Source organism: Octopus sinensis, linkage group LG3 (assembly GCF_006345805.1).
Source record: "Octopus sinensis linkage group LG3, ASM634580v1, whole genome shotgun sequence".
NCBI lineage: Eukaryota > Metazoa > Mollusca > Cephalopoda > Octopoda > Octopodidae > Octopus > Octopus sinensis.
Window position 1 is genome coordinate 98,622,696 of NC_042999.1, and position 19,315 is coordinate 98,642,010.

General features: G+C 35.5%; 1 protein-coding gene across 4 annotated transcripts in view; it reads left to right on the forward strand.

Moving 5' to 3' along the window:
* The window catches only part of LOC115209262, a 187,595-nt gene that overhangs the window by 157,129 nt on the left and 11,151 nt on the right, over positions 1 to 19,315 (forward strand). For all 4 annotated transcript variants that reach the window (XM_036501190.1, XM_036501189.1, XM_029777556.2 and 1 more), the window contains exons 3-5: positions 11,175 to 11,270; positions 12,428 to 12,588; positions 13,721 to 14,467. In XM_036501190.1, the coding sequence (XP_036357083.1) occupies positions 11,175 to 11,270; positions 12,428 to 12,588; positions 13,721 to 14,467 (1,004 nt within the window). The remainder of the gene's footprint in view (positions 1 to 11,174; positions 11,271 to 12,427; positions 12,589 to 13,720; positions 14,468 to 19,315) is intronic.

Here is a 19,315-nt window from a genome sequence, read left to right on the forward strand (position 1 = left end):
GAGAAACATATCGAATCTTTTAATTTTACAATTTCCTAGGTATACCTCTTACACAAAATAATCATTTTGGTTTCAGAGCTTAACACTATTTTTTAGGGTTTTTTTCTGTCTTTTTTTCCCTGCATTTTTAAAAGCTTCGTCAAGGCGCAGTTTCGGAATTATGCGCGTAGCCGAAGGTTTCTTTACCCGAACTCTACAAGAAATTACATTTTAGTTTCTGTCTAATCACAGCATAAAATATTAGAAAAAAAGATATGAGGTATTAGATATTGCTTTATTTCCTTTTCACAATAATATCAATATCTATCCTAAGTAGAAAGTCACAAATTTTAAGAGATAGAACACAAACCCCTTTATTTAATGCACAATGTATTTATCTGTGTCGACGAAATCAAATTTATACTGTAATTGTACGTAACTGAGTACGTAAGGGATTTTTTCCGACCCTTAATCAGTTCTGCTAGATGTTCCTTCTTTCAAAATAATATGAAATTTCGTTCATGAAACACGCACACGTACTCATGGCATTTTCAGTTTTGTTCACTAAATCCTCTACTAATTCACTGCTAAAGAGTACAGGAACACTACTAGTAATTCCTGTAAATTAAAAGATCCAGTCAACTTAAAATTCCATTACCGATAGACGATGCAAATATATATATATATATATATATATAGACTACGCTTGGTGGTATTTTGCTTATGGGTGCAAATGTTGCTGTTTAGCCCCAGGTTAATCCTTATGGTCAAAAGCCTTCCATATGTGACCAACTTGTCTTTTTGTATAGGTCAGACTACTCTGTCCAACGTGTCTTTTAAAAGACTGCATCAGTGGGAATTGCGGGATGTTTAGCTATATTTAACTGGTCGAGTATAGTTTAACAGGGTGAGTGTATATAGTTTGGTAAGCCTTACGCGAGTTTGTGTGCGCACGCGAGTGTGTGTGTGTGAGTGTACGTGTGTGTGTGCTTGTGTGTCAGCTACTGATATACTTTCGTGTTTTAACATTGTACGACTAAAAAGATATTATCCCAGGCCGAATACAACAGTTAATTAGGCTTCCAATGATGTTCTGCTTTAAATATGACAGGCAGAGCTTGATACACCGCCTCTCCACGCATATACATTTTACAGAAAGATTTAGGAAGAGTATGAGTGTGTGTGTGCGCATGCAGATATGTGGATGGTGTGTGTGTCTGCGTGTGTGTGTATGTGTACGATCTATCTATTTACTCCTCTGTCTATGTCTGCCATCCTGCTTCTATCATACATCCGTTTTACGCAAACCAATGCTGTACTAATGCGAAAGATCGTTTTACTGTCGTTTTTCGCATGATTTTGCTTTCGACTTGATTTATTTATTTATTCATTCATCTATTTTTTTGTTGTTTTTTTCTTCATTCGAAAAATATCATCAAAGTGCCAGTCAAGCACTAGGTCGATTTATATTTCTATATTGTATCCGAGATATAAATGGAAATATAATAGAAGACCGCTTTTTATGATCTTACATTCATAAAATACCCATATTAATCATACGGGGCTCATTCCTTTGTTTCCCAACTTTTACAATTACACACAAAATAAGAAGATAAATAAAGACAAATAAAAGAAAATTAATTGAAGCAATAAATGATCTCCGGTGTTCTGACACTATTGAGGTCGCCTTTCAAACGATACTGATACAAAACATTCCTCGTTGCTTTGTTCCGTCATCATAACCAACAGCCTGGAAATACCCGACTCTCAGTTACATCAATATCGAGGGAATCAATTTTGTTCTCTACAATTAATCTAACATTAATTATATCAGTAGGAATTCCATATGCTTCATTCTGCAATCTATTTCAGCACGTTTCGTTCTAGTTTTTCACATAAATGGCAATATTTCACTGAGAATTTCAACGTTTAAGAATATTACATTCATTTTCATTTGGGAATATGGGTATAAATATTCAAAGAGCAAGCTTACAAAAATTCACTCCTACCTATAAATGAAACAACAACTGTTCAATTTTACGCACGATTTCTTTCTTTTTATTTCATATTTAATTTTGTTCAAAGTTTTTACTTTTACTTTCACTTTCACTATTTCCTTCATTTTCTGTTTTTATATTTTTATATATTACTTCTACCAACCCGCACACACATGCGCACTACACACAGCGGTATTCCATATCGTTTTATTCAAGGTCGTTCGTACATCTTATTTACTTTTCCATTAAATCAGTTCACTGTTTCTTTGTCACCCTCTTTCTCTCTCTTTCACGTACACACACACACACACAAACGCGCGCGCGCGCGTGCACACACACACACATACATTCGTCTATCTCTCTCCTTTCTCTCTCTCTCTCTCTCTCTCTCGCCTTTATTGATTTTAATAGTCTGAAATCAAATACCTTTATATAACTCTAGGTTTCTACCTCTGTAGGTAAAAAATAAGCACTGCTTATAAATAGACAATGCTTATAATCAATGCTTATAAATAGACACAGAGAATGTTTATAAGATGGTAATAAATTGGTTGTCTGTATTCTCTCTCCTCTCTCCCTACCCCACTCTCTCTCTCTTATCGCTATCTCTCTCATTCTCTCTAAATTATTCATGTCTTGTGAAGGGGTCATGGGAGAACCTCTTCCACGTCTTTTTCTCCTGAAAGGGAGACGAGTTGAATGAGGGCTTAGCAACCTATCGGAACCGGCCAAGTACAAGCCTATGTGCAGTGCGATACGGCACAGAAATAAAGTAGAAAAGAATAGAATATGCTTACTAGAGATTTGCATTTTGTCATCAACCTGACGTTGACACCAAACTTTCGACGACCTCGATTACTTTATTGTGAATTGGTTCCAACAGAATATAAACATTTTAACGATAAGCAAGGCCCTATCCTACTGTGTTCGCAAAGTGGCCGCCGCATTATATATGAGTGTTTATGAAAACGCTTTGAACATCCAGGGTTGGATTTGGGTTTCAACCCACTAAACAAATTTCGTTCCCGCACTTATGATTGAATAAAATATATCACTCGGAAATCGAAACTGCATCGCTAACAGAGTTATTGGGGAGTTTAACATAACTAACATTTGCATAGATTTCCTTAGATAATCTGTGTGACTTTAAAATGTGAGGTGTTAAGTGTAAAATACAATCAGGTGAATAATGGAACCTTTACATGGTCTATCGATCTGATAGCCATAGAAGTCAGATTTCCATGGAGTTACCCTCTCCTCTCTCAAGTAGGAAAAGGACATATTTGATAATGCAGTTGTATATGTAACTAAAAAAAGATTTAAATCATACTTAACGTCTTTGCTCCTAGGTATATTTAATCAATTTTTATCTGTAGCTAGACAAACTCTCTCTGGACCAGCATTAAGCTTGTGGGAATATATGTAGCGCAACATAACTTTCGAGAAGATGAATATATTCGACTCCCAAGCTGCCCACTCATAATCATCTTTGATGAAAAATTATCAACCATCTGGCTGTGATTTGAACTTATCCTCTCACAGTTTACAACATGCACGGAATGCCTGTAAAAAACACATCCGTATATTGATAAGTATTTATTCATAATAGCTATTTTATATGTATTTCCCACATATTCTCGCAATGATATGTTAATACATAAATGCATTCAGACAGATAGACAAGCAGGTAGGCAGAATGGCAGTCAGGCAGTCAGGCAAACAGTTGGTTAGGCAGGCAGTCAGGCAGTCAAGAATACGCATATATTTAATCGTTTTGTAGCGACCAAACAGGTCATACAATAAGTTTCGCAGGAAATAGACATATCATGTATTGATGTCTTAAATGAGTCTAAGCAATCATTTGATGTCTTATTGCAATCACGAAAGTTTGATTCATCCCTATCTGGCTCTATCTTCCTTCCTCTTTTATTCCTACCTCTTCAGCCCGCATCATTTCTGCAAGAATGGTCACACGACCTTATTACATAAATTGTCGTCAAAATGATTAATAGGGATAACAAAAATCCTTCTGTCTCGAAAACATTTTCCTACAGATATATTGAGTGGGAATAAATAAAAATTAATGAAGCATCGATTCAAACGTCTATACTAATTTCTTTTTACAACACTGATTTCGTCGTAGTTTAAAATAGATGAAACATGATCAATAGTATCTATAACGAACTGCTGCTCTTTCTTATAAGTGTGTGTGTGTGTGTATAGGTGTGTGTGAGAGAGTGAGTGAGTGTATGTGTGTATGTATGTGTGTTTGTTATATTTATTGCGAGGATATGGTGAAAAAAGGTCTCAAATGTACGAAAATAGGTTACATGACAAAAAGTAATTTTTTTTTTAAATGTTAAAAAATTATAAATTTAGACCTATTTCCCTGAAAGGGAAATAAATGACAGAAACGAACACCGAACAATAACCGCAAAGACACTTCCTCGTTTTATATAATTCTCACATCACGTTCTGTCTTCTTTTTAGACTATAGTTCTCAGGCCTGAAGGCCAGCAATTGTGAACTACAGCTGAAAATGGTAAAAAGTTTTTAAATCTATCTATAAGACGATTGTCATGATAATGAAATGTGAAGGCAAACAAAATACGTTACCTTGAAATAAAAATGTTGCTTAAAATAAAAGATTTTATTATATGTTTATATATATTCCATCAGTATCTTATTTGTTTTCTTATTTCATACATAATGATATTGGACCGTACTTTGCACAAATTTTCTTGGTTACGTCTATAAATAGACTAGATATTGTTTGTAGTTGGTATTGGAGAATATTAACGCTAATTTATTCTTATTTTATCAGATTTTGTTCGCAAGATCGTGCTTGATATACAAACAAAGAGACAATGGGCTGGCATAGAATATTCTAAACAGATAGTTTACAATTAGCTGAACACACGAATAATCTGCGTTCTTTACTGAACCAGTGATTAATCTCGTTTGAAAGAATGATTAATTTCATAGAAAGAGTGATTAATCTCTTTAAAAATCTCCTTGATTAATTTTATTGAAAGAGCGATTCTTTTCACCAGTCTGGGAACTTTTGCAATGGCTATGGGTATTGACTCTCCTCTTCGATCTAGAATTTTAAGAAATTTCGTACAATAGTAATTAATTTCGATGAAAGATAACCAGTTAAGAGTTCTTTCCTGTTTTTAGTGATTAATAATTTTTCTGACAGGTTATTAGTGTTCTTGATGACTAATATTCTCACGTTTATCTGGAGTTGTTTAACTCATAGCTACACCTGATCGAGCAGACCTATGATTTAAACATTCTGGGGTTACCCATCGCAGACTAAATTACCTAATTTCACCTTCCTGACGAAAGGCGGTAGCATATAAAACTTTGACTTACACACTGAAACTGTACACACCGAACTGACAAAACTAAAATGAATTTACATATTAGTGAGAAGAGTTACAGGCAACAGCCATTATGTTTCCAAACAGTTATGGATTCGAGAAATTTATGATGGTAAAGATTAGTGGATAGACGTCACAAAGTAAAACACATATATATACACACTCATCACGCACAAACACACACATAAATATATATATACTCAAATATTTATATATATATATGAATATATATTCATATATGTGAATATGTATGTATATATTTTCATGTATATATATATATACATATATATATATATATATATATGCATATACATTCATATATATATGCATATACATTTATATATATATATATATATATATATATATATATTATATATATATATATATATATATATATATATATATATATATATATGTAAAACTATGTAAATGTATTTCTCTCTGAAGAGAAGTAGAGTTGTTTATAAATGCTCATCAATATAGAATTCCATTATAGGGACAGCACTTCTGCGAAACGATCGTAATATGCTTTAAAAACTTAATTCGAAACTTTTAAACTATCATATTTATTATTATATATTTATACTTATACACATTTACATATTTATATATATATTCATAATTTTAATACAACTATTATTTTACACACGTATATATCTTCCTGGAGAATGTTCTAATATTGATTTCTTGATATTAATATTAATATATTATATAAAATATACATAGTTGCATGTATTTATGTATGTGTATGTATGTATGTATTTATGTTTATATGTATGTATGCTTATTTGTCTAGGCTATATTCTTTTTTTTTTTTCGTTTGGAGAATTCAGGCTGGCCACAAACCAAGTGGTAAGGCTCTTTTCTTTCGGTAAAAAAAAATGTTGGGCATTTGTGGTTGTCTGAATCGGCTGATGTTTGTACATATACATATTTATGCTCATGGATAACTTGTATTTTAGGAGCAGACATTCGTTTCACTTAAGTATTCAAATATCTGTGCTTCTCATATTTTACTCCTCAGTATACAAGTGTTTGGGCTTCACTCTTCTGTGTGCTTATGCATGATAAATGTAAACACGTGTGTATGTATGTATGTATGTATTTATTATGTACGTATGTATGCATGTATGTATGTATGTGGTGTGTGTATGTGTGTGTGTTCTTTGAATTTTAAATTCTTCTTGAGAGGTTTCAAACCGGTTGCTCACAAAGCAACAAGACCTTTTGAGTTACGAGAGTTCCCTGTGTTTGTGAATATGTGGTTGAGTTGGTGTGTTGGTTGAGCTGTCGACGCATACACCCAAGTGTGTGCATCTATTCACATAAGAATCTCACATGGAGAATTTCTGAAATGCCTTACAAAAATTTTCGCTGTACCGCTAATAGATTGGATTTGGAGAATCCGCTTCAGTTTCTTTTGCTCTTTTTTGGGGAAACCAAATGTTTCAAGATTTTTGTGCAAATGTATGTATGTATGTATGTATGTATGTATGTATGTATGTATGTATGTATGTATGTATGTATTTATGTATGTATTTATGTATGTATGTATGTATGTATGTATGTATGTATGTATGTATTTGTGCAGATTTTTATGTTTTGTTTTATGTATGTATTCTCATGCATATTGTTCTATGTCTAGTCATGCTCATGTACAATTAAATGATAAACTTCTGGAAAGTTTTACGGATTTTTACAGTTCTAGTGATGGCTTGGATCTGTAGTCATTGAATCAGCTTTTACCTTTCTAGTTTTGAGAAGCCTAATTTCTCAAGATTGGTATTTAGGCAGTGTGTTACATATCCCACTGCTCCAACAACCTGAGCTTTTAATCTGAATGGAGTAGTTGTAGATTCCTCAATAGTTCAGCATAGGTATTTTCTCTGTCTGTCTGTCTGTCTGTCTGTCTGTCTGTCTGTATGTATGTATGTGCGTATCTGTGTGTGTGTTTTATGTATGTATGCATGCATATATTTGTATGTATGTATGTATGTATGTATGTATGTATGTATGTATGTATGTATGTATGTATGTATGTATGCATGCATGTATGTATGTGTGTTTGTATGTGCGTGTATATTTGACTGGCTAGATATGTGGGTAGATGTGAGTTTCCCACGATGATTAACTAATAAAGTAGCATACACTGTAACGGAGGCTTATCTCTAGCGATTTTTAAATCTTATTTCATAAGAATTTTATGAGAATTTGTGCACGAAAAATGCCTTTTGGCTATTTAATGACTAAGTATATTTTACGTGGCAAGAGGTAGATTTTATTATCGGCTACCAGGTGATTTCTTATAATTCTATAGAAAAAATAAGGTTTTGTGAGATTCATTCAGAAATTTCAGTGATCAGTGTATTAGGGGCTCTGCTGATAGCGGGGTGTTATACCTATACATGAGAATTAATTAATTAATACATACATACATACATACATACATACATACATACATACATACATAGCGTGGTACTCCGTCGGTTACGACGACGAGGGTTCCAGTTAATCGATCAACGAAACAGCCTGCTCGTGAAATTAACGTGCAAGTGACTGAGCACTCAACAGACACATGTACCCTAACGTAGTTCTCGGGGAGATTCAGCGTGACACAGAGTGGGACAAGGCTGGCCCTTTGGAATACAGGTACAACAGAAAGAGTGAGAGAAAGTTGTGGCGAAAGAGTACAGCAGGGTTCACCACCACCCTTTGACGGAGCCTCGTGGAGCTTTAGTTGTTTTCGCTCAATAAACATCTATGTATGTATGTAATTGTGCAGATAACGCCCGGTCTGGGAATCGAAACCGCCATCCTACGACGGCGTGTCTGCTGCCCTAACCACTGGGCCATTGCGCCTCCACCATACATACATACATACATACATACATACATACATACATACATACATACATACATACATACATACATGATGGCTGCAGACTCGTGCTCAATTATTGCCTTCACCTCATCGAAAGCTCCACACATGCGAAAGCTACGATCAACCATTTTTGTGATAGTTCTTAATCTTTTATCAAGCGATGCCTGTGCAAGAGGATTTATTTTTATAGTGGGGAAAGTATTTGTACAAATCCAATCCCACTCTCTGAACATGGGCAACATAAACTCGAAAAGAACTAGTCTACATCATCGAATATTATCAGTGTCGCAGGTTTTCTCTCAGAGATACCCTCTCCTAGAGAGATGTTGGGACCACAACAGAGGGCCTCCCATTCCCAGTGGGCCAACTGCGCGCCTGGATACCAGTCCAGGTATTTCCACGTCCCCGCACATACATACATGCATACATACACATGTACACATACATACACATGTTGGATGGCTGTTGACTGCTCATGTGCTCTTCCGCCCTTTGACAGGTCTTATTTTACGTCCAACAATCACCCTCCTCACCAAGCAAACAAGCTTGATGGGGGTGCCAGTTTAGTCACCGACGATCCAACCATGCAACAGGTTGTACTGGGTTACATGTTACCAGTAGCGCCCGAGAGTGACCTGACATAACATACATACATGTGCACACGTGCATGTACATGCACACACACGCTACTTCATCATACGAAGCACTCAAATAGCCTCACTATCTCACAATAACTCCATATGTTGAGGCTGACTATCTCCGAAGATCTCATCCGGTAAAAGCATATCCCTAACATTGCAAGGAGAGCTTCCCAATGACTAACTCAATTCTTCAGGCGAAAAAATACTTTGGTCCTCAAAAATTTCTGATTCATTGCTACTCTACAAAATTCAGATGAGACCCGAAATAAAGAATTGCTCTCACATTTGGGATTATCACTAGTGCTACCCACACAGATATCCCTACACTGCATCTGGAAAAGGGCCACGGATTCGCTCCTGTCCCTGGCACGGGCGCATTTTATTCTCTCTCCGTCATTTCTGTCAGTACTGTCATATAACTGGTGTTGTTACGTGGCATCCGTTTATGTCGCTTTAATATAGTGATACAACAAATAAAGATTGGGAAAAAATAGGTAAAGGACAGAAATGAGTACTGGAGTTGGTATGATTGATTAAATCTCTTGGTGGTGGTGCATCAGAGTGACCAGAGGTTGAAGCCAGCAGAGGGTTCAAAGAATATGTATGTATGTCTTATTATATGATAATAATAAAACAGAACTCAATATAGCGGTGTTTGTATCAGCACTTGCATATATATACATGTGTGTGTGTGTGCGTGTGCGTGTGTGCGTGTGTGTGTATGTGTGTGTATGTATGTGTGTGTGTGTGTGTGTGTGTGTAATAGATACATAACAATGAAAATTTAATTCTTCCGAAGATAGAAAAAAATGAAGAAAAACCTTAATCGATTTTTGAACCTTATTGGGTTCTCATCAGAGGTGTCTACATCAACTTGACCTTTTCTAGAGAAACAAGAAGCCAGCCCGTTTATATACTCAACAAATCCAACAGCTACGGTGAACTGGAGCTATTGCTTTGCATGTCCCTGCAAAAGCTCTACTATGATACAAAATTTTTTTATTCTTCATATATATCTTTGTATATTCGTTTACGGAGATAGCTAACAAACTTTTGGTAGATCTCAAACAAAGCATCACGGTGCCATATGTATATTAATGCACTGTGAATTCCAGAAAATATAAGTTAAGTCTTTTGAAATTACATATTGATATCAGAATGTCTTGAAAAGCATATTACTCATAATTTAGCTTAACACAATTATGATTAGTAAAACAAAATTTGTCTTTGACTTTAAAAGAGTATTCCAAGCGAAGGGCGCCGAAATTCTTTTCCATTTACTCCTTAATGCGCCTGTAATTGCAGCACAAAGTGAAAAACAATGAAAAGTATTGTTTAACATTGACGTTCGATTCATGTTCCTGCAATATTTCACGTGCCTGGTTAATTTGACCTTTTTTTGTTGTTATTATTTACTGAATCTGGTGTAATGAGGTTTGTCCATAACTTTTGCAGGACCTCTATTACTGATAAGCTTAGAGCCGCTAATGTTCCATTTAAAGTGTTGCCGGTCAACATCTACAGGAAAGATATCGGAATTGTCAATATTCTAGAGGGCTGATGTTCTGGGGAGAAAGGACTAAGAAGAGCGGTTAGTGCGGCGCCTGGGAGGTTATCACGACAAGAATGAAGAAAGGTGGAGTTGGTGGGGGTATCTAACTGATGGAAGTACGAGAATAATGTGTTCCGGGAAGCAGAGGCCATTATAATCGCGATGCAAAGGACTGACCAATGATTGACGATACCTGTTACTGAGCCTCACGGCCCATAGGCATTACTCAGAAATTCTATTTCAGAATTACCACTTTAATCTGGATTCATAATAAAGTTTAATCCTGGGTTCAAGTTTAAGCTGAAATTGTATAAAAGTACATGCTTAATAGAAATCAAAAAGAAGAAAAAGAGAATTTCCCTTTCACCTAACAACAATTCTTAGATCTTTATTATTTCTAAAGGAGGAAAATATGAAACTATCCAAATAACTTGTAGCCCCAGGGAGATTTTTAAAAACTATATCCCACACTTTTTTTAAGCGGAGAAAAGTTAAGTGTGTTTTAAGATACATCACATTAAGATGAATTTTTCGCTGATTGACCATGCTTTACAATGACCATTTTAAATTATACAAAATTAGTTTGCTTAAGTATTAACAGAATTGTGCAGATAAGTCTCCTTCCTTGTCTCCCCTTTTCTGAATCTTTTCCCTCCCTCTTCTCTCCTCTTCTCTCTATTTATCTCCCTGTCTGTTTGTCCGTTTATCAATCTCTTCCTTCTTTTCTCAATTTACAAGGTTTGAAGGTCTTTGATTGCTGTAGTTCTCCAAAAAGAGCAGTGGATATTCTGTTGAGCGAGATCAAAGGTCATGGATGTTCAACAACGATAAATGGTAAGTATGTTTATAATACATTCATGAGTTTAAAAATTAGTTTCAAACTATTAGTAATTCTCACTTGCAGTGTCGACTTTATATTTCTGTAACGATTACAAATCCTTTGAGTGACCAGGCTTGAATCGAACTCAGAACACCAAGAAACACAACTAAACACCATCAGGCACTATGTCAAAGTACTTCTACAAATTCAGGCAAAGAGTACGGTCGATTTAATCAGCATCACTTCTTAAACAGTACAATTCAAAGATCTCACCGAAACTAAACAAACATAACGAAGTGCAGTGAATCTGTTTCTCTGCCACCCTACCAGTTCTACCATCCTCTGTTCATTTTAGTATTATCACAACAGCATTATTAATAATCCTTTCTAATATAGACACAAGGCCTGGAATTTGGGCGAAGAGACAAATCGATTACATCGGTTCCACTGCTCAACTAGTACTTATTTTATCGACCCTAAAAGGATGTAAAGCAAAGTTTACCCCTGTGGAATTTAAACATCCTATTATTAATAATAAGTATTATAATCAATAATACGTCAAAATTGGGAATATGAGTTTTGTTGTTGCATAGCTTTAGACGAAGCAGGTTAATGATAAAACGACATTTCGTCTTTACTTATTATTTTCAGAATTAGTGTAACCCTGAACTGGACGGTGAATTAGCTGCAACGTTAGAGCATGAAACGAAATTCCACTGACATATTTATTCCGTCCCCTTGCGTTCTGAGTTCAAATCTCAATGGGGCCAACTTGGTCTTTCGTTTTTGGGGACCAACGAGTAAAAGTGTGATAGTCTGTTCGATACAATGATATATAGATAGATAGATATCATACATGCCGTATTTATTCGCAAAGAAGTCTCATCTTTTGGACATAGCTTGTTGCTTTTTTCTTGTGTTCCTTTGGCACGTATAATGCGTAATGTTTAATATAACTTATATTCAATCCTCAACACTTAGCTGGTAATATAAAATAATTATTTGAGAGTTGATACGTATATTTTCCAGGCGTTAAGTTACAAAAAAGTTTTTTTCATTTTTTTTTCTATTTCTTATCTTGTTTATAGTGTCATCCGTGTGTAAGAAACACATTACATGCATTAAGCTTTCATTGAATATTGATAAGCACGATTTTGTTTGCATTTTTCAGGTATTGTCATATTCACTTCTTTAGAAGTGTTTTCCGAAATGAAAAATTACCTGCAGAGATTTCAGATCCCTCAAGTTATTATTTGGGGAGAACTTCAAAAACCGCCTAATCCAACACCATTCCAAACGATCATACGACTGAAATCAATTAAAAAGTCAAAGGTAACTAATAAGTGTCAACATCATATTTAATCGAAACAGATGAAATTTCAATAATAATAATAATAATAATAATAATAATAATAATAATAATAATAATATTATTATTATTATTATTATTATTATTATGGCATACAGAAAGTAGCACTGCTGCTACCGCATACATCCGACGAAAAACACTTTCAATGCAGTAAAAATTACAACCCTAAAACGAACTTCCGTGCATACCCAAGGCACACAGAGCGCGTTCTGCAGTGCAGTAAAAGCACGTAATAGAAATGAAATAGAAATTACTGAACACGCATACACACGCATGCACACACGCATACACACATATGGTTCAAAATTAGATTTTTAAAGAAGTCAGATAAGCGAGGGAACGACAAACAAGGTGTATTAGTTTAACACTCAGAAAAAATGGAAGTGTCTTTCACGTTTCGAGCCTATGCTCTTCTACAGTAAGGAATGAGGGAGAAAACAGATGGAGAGAGGGAAAAAAGAGAAACATGCATCGACTAATAGTTATGCGTGTTGAATATTATATATTCTATCTGTTATACTAAAGTGCTAACGATAGATTCATGTGGTACAAAAATCTGTCACGTAGTAGAAAGATGTGCGAAAAAGAGAGAGAGAAAGGGAGAGAGAGAGAGAGCGAAAGAGAGAGAGAAAGCGAAAAAGCGAGAGTTAGTTGAACGCATACACGCAGTCACATAAGAACTCTATTGGCGCGCACATGCGCTAACTCACACAAGCAACAATTAACTATGTATATATGTGTGATAGAGTGGTGGTGGGATATCTATATATGTGCTCACTCCAGCTATGTTCGTCTGTGTGTGTGTGTGCACGTGCCAATAGCATTATTTTGTGTAAGCACCAAGAAATTCATCATTTTGTGCAAGCACCAAGAGATTTGTATGCTTGTGATATTTCTTGATAACAATCATGGTGGCAAAAATACACTTTCACAGTTACTCATTACAGGACGCGTAACACTTTTAGTAATTATATAAATACAAGACTTCTACTGTTACATAAACATGCATACGTAAACACGCACACATACACACATAGGCATGCATGTCCTCATATGTGGTCTTATTAAGTTTTAATTTTTTCTTGTCTTTTACAGGCTCTGGTGGAATTAAGCCAATCTTTGGATTGGTCGTATATTAACACTCGAGTGAGTGCAAGTGCTGATGCTTTAGAAGAATATAAATCCTTTTTGGAACAAGTAGCTCTTAGTGAAACGAAAATATGCATATCAATGGAAGAACCCGCCAGTATTAACCAACAAAGTCAATCCTCGACAGTTCTCTTCTTTAACAATGGATTAACTAACTCCGGACAACACGAAGCTGCTATGCTCAGCGATGCCACAAGTAAAATTACACTTTTCATTTCGGATAGTAATTCAGATCTAAAACAGATCGTCTTAAACGCAACAACGAATGGACTTCTACTACGTGAAGATTTGCCACCCCTAAAGAACTTTCCATTGGCTGATGTCCTTGTAAATAGATCAAACTTAATGATCGACCAGGCTGGCGAAATTTCTCGTCATTGGCTTACCCAAAACCATTTCTGTAAAATAAACAACGATGTCCTTGGTAATTGTGATGTTCCTAATATTCAGAGCGTTTTGTCGGAGGCTTTGAACTTGAAATCTATCCATGGTGTGATTAAAGCTATTAAAATGCTATCTGGTGATTCTAATGTCACTTTAAACGACTCAACAACAGCAAATAACAATGTTACAAATATCACAAGAGCAGACGATAGCTGGAATGACGTTTTCAAAATGTCGAATATCGAGAACATTTGGGAAATGAACACGGATTTCAGTCTATTTGCTACTGTCGGACCTGTTTTTGAAAAGGTAGGTTGCTAATGTAACTGTAAACTAGTTTAAAGGAATAATGGTGAAGTGGCAAAATGAAAGATACACTATTTGTAGAATTCCAATATTTTACATTGAATAAAAGTAGTATTCAAAGATATTTACATATATAGAATGTCTGCATGGACAGCTCAGCGTATAAATTGTAGAAATTAAACTCTCATTTCAAAAGGTTCTTATTCTAGTTTTAAAATAATCCTTAGAGGCAACTATCATATGAGATAATAATAGCTAGTCGATAAAAGATGAATAAAAACCAATATTTTTTCTAAATTCAATAAATAAAGATATAACTAATAAAGAACTTAAAATACACAAACTCGTACGTAATATTGTTCGTGTTACTTTGACATATTACACAAAGCTATTTATCCTTTTCTTACTAATGCCAAAAAGTATCATTCATATGTGTGTGTGTATGTGTGTGGGTGTGTGTGTGTATGTGTGTGGGTGTGTGTATGTGTGTGTGTGTGTGTGTGTCTGTACAGGGATTGTACAAAATAATGGAAACACCTAGCATCATAGCATCATAACTTTGAAATATATAAAAAAAAACGTCAAAAGCTTGTTTATTTTTATGTTTTTTTTTATTTAATATTAGTTTTGCTTAATATGTTTTGCTAAAATTACTGTTTCTTTTCAAATATCATTAGAAAAAAGTAATTAAAATTCATTTAAAATGACAGATCTATCGGACTTTCAAAAAGGTCAAATTGTTGGTGCTCGTATGGCAGGCGCTAGCGTAATGATAACAGCCGAAATGTTTGGTGTATCAAGAAGTGCTGTCTCGAAAGTAATGACAGCCTTTGAGAAAGAGGGGAAAACCTCCTCGTCGAAATCGGAAGAAAACCAAAACTTTCAGATAGGGACTTCGGACTCTTACGCGAATTGCTAGAAAGGATCACTAAAGTACAGTTCCCAAAATTACTGCAGAGCTTAATGACCACCTCGAGAACCCAGTTTCCACAAAAACTGTTCGCCGGGAGCTGCACAAAGCCGAATTTTGCGGGAGGGTTTCAATCAGAAAACCACTACTTTCAAAAACAAACGTTGCAAAGCATTTAGAGTAGTGTAGAAACCTACAGAATTGGTCCCTAGAGCAGTGGAAGAATGCTATTTTCTTGGACGGGACATCCTTTACTTTATTTCCGACCACCAGCCGAGTATACGTGTGGAGACAGCCAAAAGAAGCATTTGACACAGACTGCCTTCTTCCAACTGCTAAACACGGAGGAGGATCTGTGATGATCTGTTGGGGTGGGGCTATATCTTGGAAATCCGCTGGCCCAATGGTTTCCTTTCATGGCAGAATTAATAGTCAAGACTATTTACGCATTTTATCCTATCAAATTCATCCTATGGTTGCGGAACTGTTTCCGGAGGGAAACGCAATCTTTCAGGATGATAATGCACCAATTCTCACAGCTAAAGTTGTTACTGAATGGCACGAGGATCATTCTATTGAAGTTGAACATCTTATCTGGCCACCACAGTCTCCAGATTCCAATATTATTGAATATTTATGGTGCATTTTAGAAAAACAAGTAAGGAGTCGATATCCTCCACCATCATCACTTCAAGAAATGGAAACTGTTTTAGCTGAAGAATGGACAAAAATTCCTTTGGAAACAATTCGAACTTTGTACGAGTGCATACCTCGTAGAATTCAAGCTGCAATTACTGCCAAAGGTGATCCTACCCCATATTAAAATAAATGTGTTTGAAATTTTAAGGTGTTTCCATTATTTTGTCCAACTCCTGTATGTATATATATATATATATATATATACGTATGAATGACACTTCCTATTACAGAAAGTTTGTTTGCATGTGTGTGAGAGAGCGGTGGGGTGAGAGTGTAAGTGTATGTGTGTGTGTGTGTGTGTGTATGTGTGTGGGTGTGTGTATGTGTGTGTGTGTGTGTGTGTGTCTGTACAGGGATTGTACAAAATAATGGAAACACCTAGCATCATAGCATCATAACTTTGAAATATATAAAAAAAAACGTCAAAAGCTTGTTTATTTTTATGTTTTTTTTTATTTAATATTAGTTTTGCTTAATATGTTTTGCTAAAATTACTGTTTCTTTTCAAATATCATTAGAAAAAAGTAATTAAAATTCATTTAAAATGACAGATCTATCGGACTTTCAAAAAGGTCAAATTGTTGGTGCTCGTATGGCAGGCGCTAGCGTAATGATAACAGCCGAAATGTTTGGTGTATCAAGAAGTGCTGTCTCGAAAGTAATGACAGCCTTTGAGAAAGAGGGGAAAACCTCCTCGTCGAAATCGGAAGAAAACCAAAACTTTCAGATAGGGACTTCGGACTCTTACGCGAATTGCTAGAAAGGATCACTAAAGTACAGTTCCCAAAATTACTGCAGAGCTTAATGACCACCTCGAGAACCCAGTTTCCACAAAAACTGTTCGCCGGGAGCTGCACAAAGCCGAATTTTGCGGGAGGGTTTCAATCAGAAAACCACTACTTCAAAAACAAACGTTGCAAAGCATTTAGAGTAGTGTAGAAACCTACAGAATTGGTCCCTAGAGCAGTGGAAGAATGCTATTTTCTTGGACGGGACATCCTTTACTTTATTTCCGACCACCAGCCGAGTATACGTGTGGAGACAGCCAAAAGAAGCATTTGACACAGACTGCCTTCTTCCAACTGCTAAACACGGAGGAGGATCTGTGATGATCTGTTGGGGTGGGGCTATATCTTGGAAATCCGCTGGCCCAATGGTTTCCTTTCATGGCAGAATTAATAGTCAAGACTATTTACGCATTTTATCCTATCAAATTCATCCTATGGTTGCGGAACTGTTTCCGGAGGGAAACGCAATCTTTCAGGATGATAATGCACCAATTCTCACAGCTAAAGTTGTTACTGAATGGCACGAGGATCATTCTATTGAAGTTGAACATCTTATCTGGCCACCACAGTCTCCAGATTCCAATATTATTGAATATTTATGGTGCATTTTAGAAAAACAAGTAAGGAGTCGATATCCTCCACCATCATCACTTCAAGAAATGGAAACTGTTTTAGCTGAAGAATGGACAAAAATTCCTTTGGAAACAATTCGAACTTTGTACGAGTGCATACCTCGTAGAATTCAAGCTGCAATTACTGCCAAAGGTGATCCTACCCCATATTAAAATAAATGTGTTTGAAATTTTAAGGTGTTTCCATTATTTTGTCCAACTCCTGTATGTATATATATATATATATATATATACGTATGAATGACACTTCCTATTACAGAAAGTTTGTTTGCATGTGTGTGAGAGAGCGGTGGGGTGAGAGTGTAAGTGTATGTGTGTGTGTGTGTGTATAAAAGCTTCTGTAAAGTTTCCATCCGCCAAATTCTATTCTAAATGTATGGCTTAAACCGAAGCTATATCAAAAGACGTGAAGACACTTGCCCAAATTTCTGAACAGCTTCGCAAAATTACTTTCTTCTTGTAATGAACGTATCGAACAGTGTTGTCTTATGAAAACACGTGCATCGAAGTTCAAGTTGCCCTAGGAATCATAAAGATAAAACTTAAAAGCATTAATAGCACTGCAGATGGTAAAATCAATGAGGAGGACGGCAACAATACCAAAGGGTATTTAACTGCATCACTTCAGTTTTTTAACTCGCTTCCTGCTGAAAACATCTTGGCCTTTCATCCGATCCGGGATCAATGTGATTCCGTGCAAATATAAGAAATCAATAATATTCTCCACCATGACGTATTCAACAGCTGGCGTGGGAGAATATTATCCTTTCCTGTTCATTTTTTAGTAAATATTTGCTCACACTGAGTGTATCTGCCCAAAACATATCCTTATACAAGGATACACCTACAGACACACATAGACGGATAAACAGATAGACACACACACATACATACCCACTTACATATGCATCATATGCATGCACATGCGCACGTACACTTTCACACACAAACACACATATGGATTCCTGAATGTTTGCGCTTTCAAACGAAGATAAGAGTAGCCAATACAGAAAGTTGAGTTTTGTGTGTTTCTGAAGCTGAAGTTTCTTAAATCATTACTTTCGGTCTCATATTTCAAACGATTCAAAAAGCAAAGCAGAGTAAAAATATGTAAGCAAAAATAGGTAGAAAAACACGTTAGAAAATGAATCGTACAATCGACTTTTCAATTGTCCTACAGAAGAACGTACACAAATATGCAATATTTTCAAATTTTTAATATCATAAATGTAAAACTCCTGAAAAAACGGAAGTCGGTTATCGGTGACGCAGTTTTCGTGCTGGTGAAACAACCAATTCTAACAAGTTGGTATTTGGAAATTTTCTCCACGAGTATCGTTATAAGTGTTTGAAAGACTTCGCACATTCCAATCTATTGGTCACAATTACCAAAGTGGTAATAGAATGCTATATTTCTCCTAGAGACATTAGTAACCCAATATCATATCTTGGGTAATTGATGTAGAAGGACGTTCGTTCTCTAATGGATCCATCAATTTTATAATTCATAATATTATTCAATAGACTCCTGATATATTTGTGCAATAAGATGGTCTTTCTGAGTGTCTGAATACGTAAATATTTTTTAAGATTTCTTTTTTAAAGGAATTTTTGTTAAGGCCGATGTAGCTTTCTGTTTCACTGTTATTTTCAAGAGAACTTATTTCAATAAGCTAACCCGTTGAGCGAAGCCGTTGCAGTTATACAGAGGAAGAATTTTTGCGTTCTTACTGATGAATTTTCTTCTGATTTTGGTTGAGTTGTCGCTCCCGTTACCGTTATTTCTATCAAAGATATTTTAATGTTTATGGTAAACAGCTAA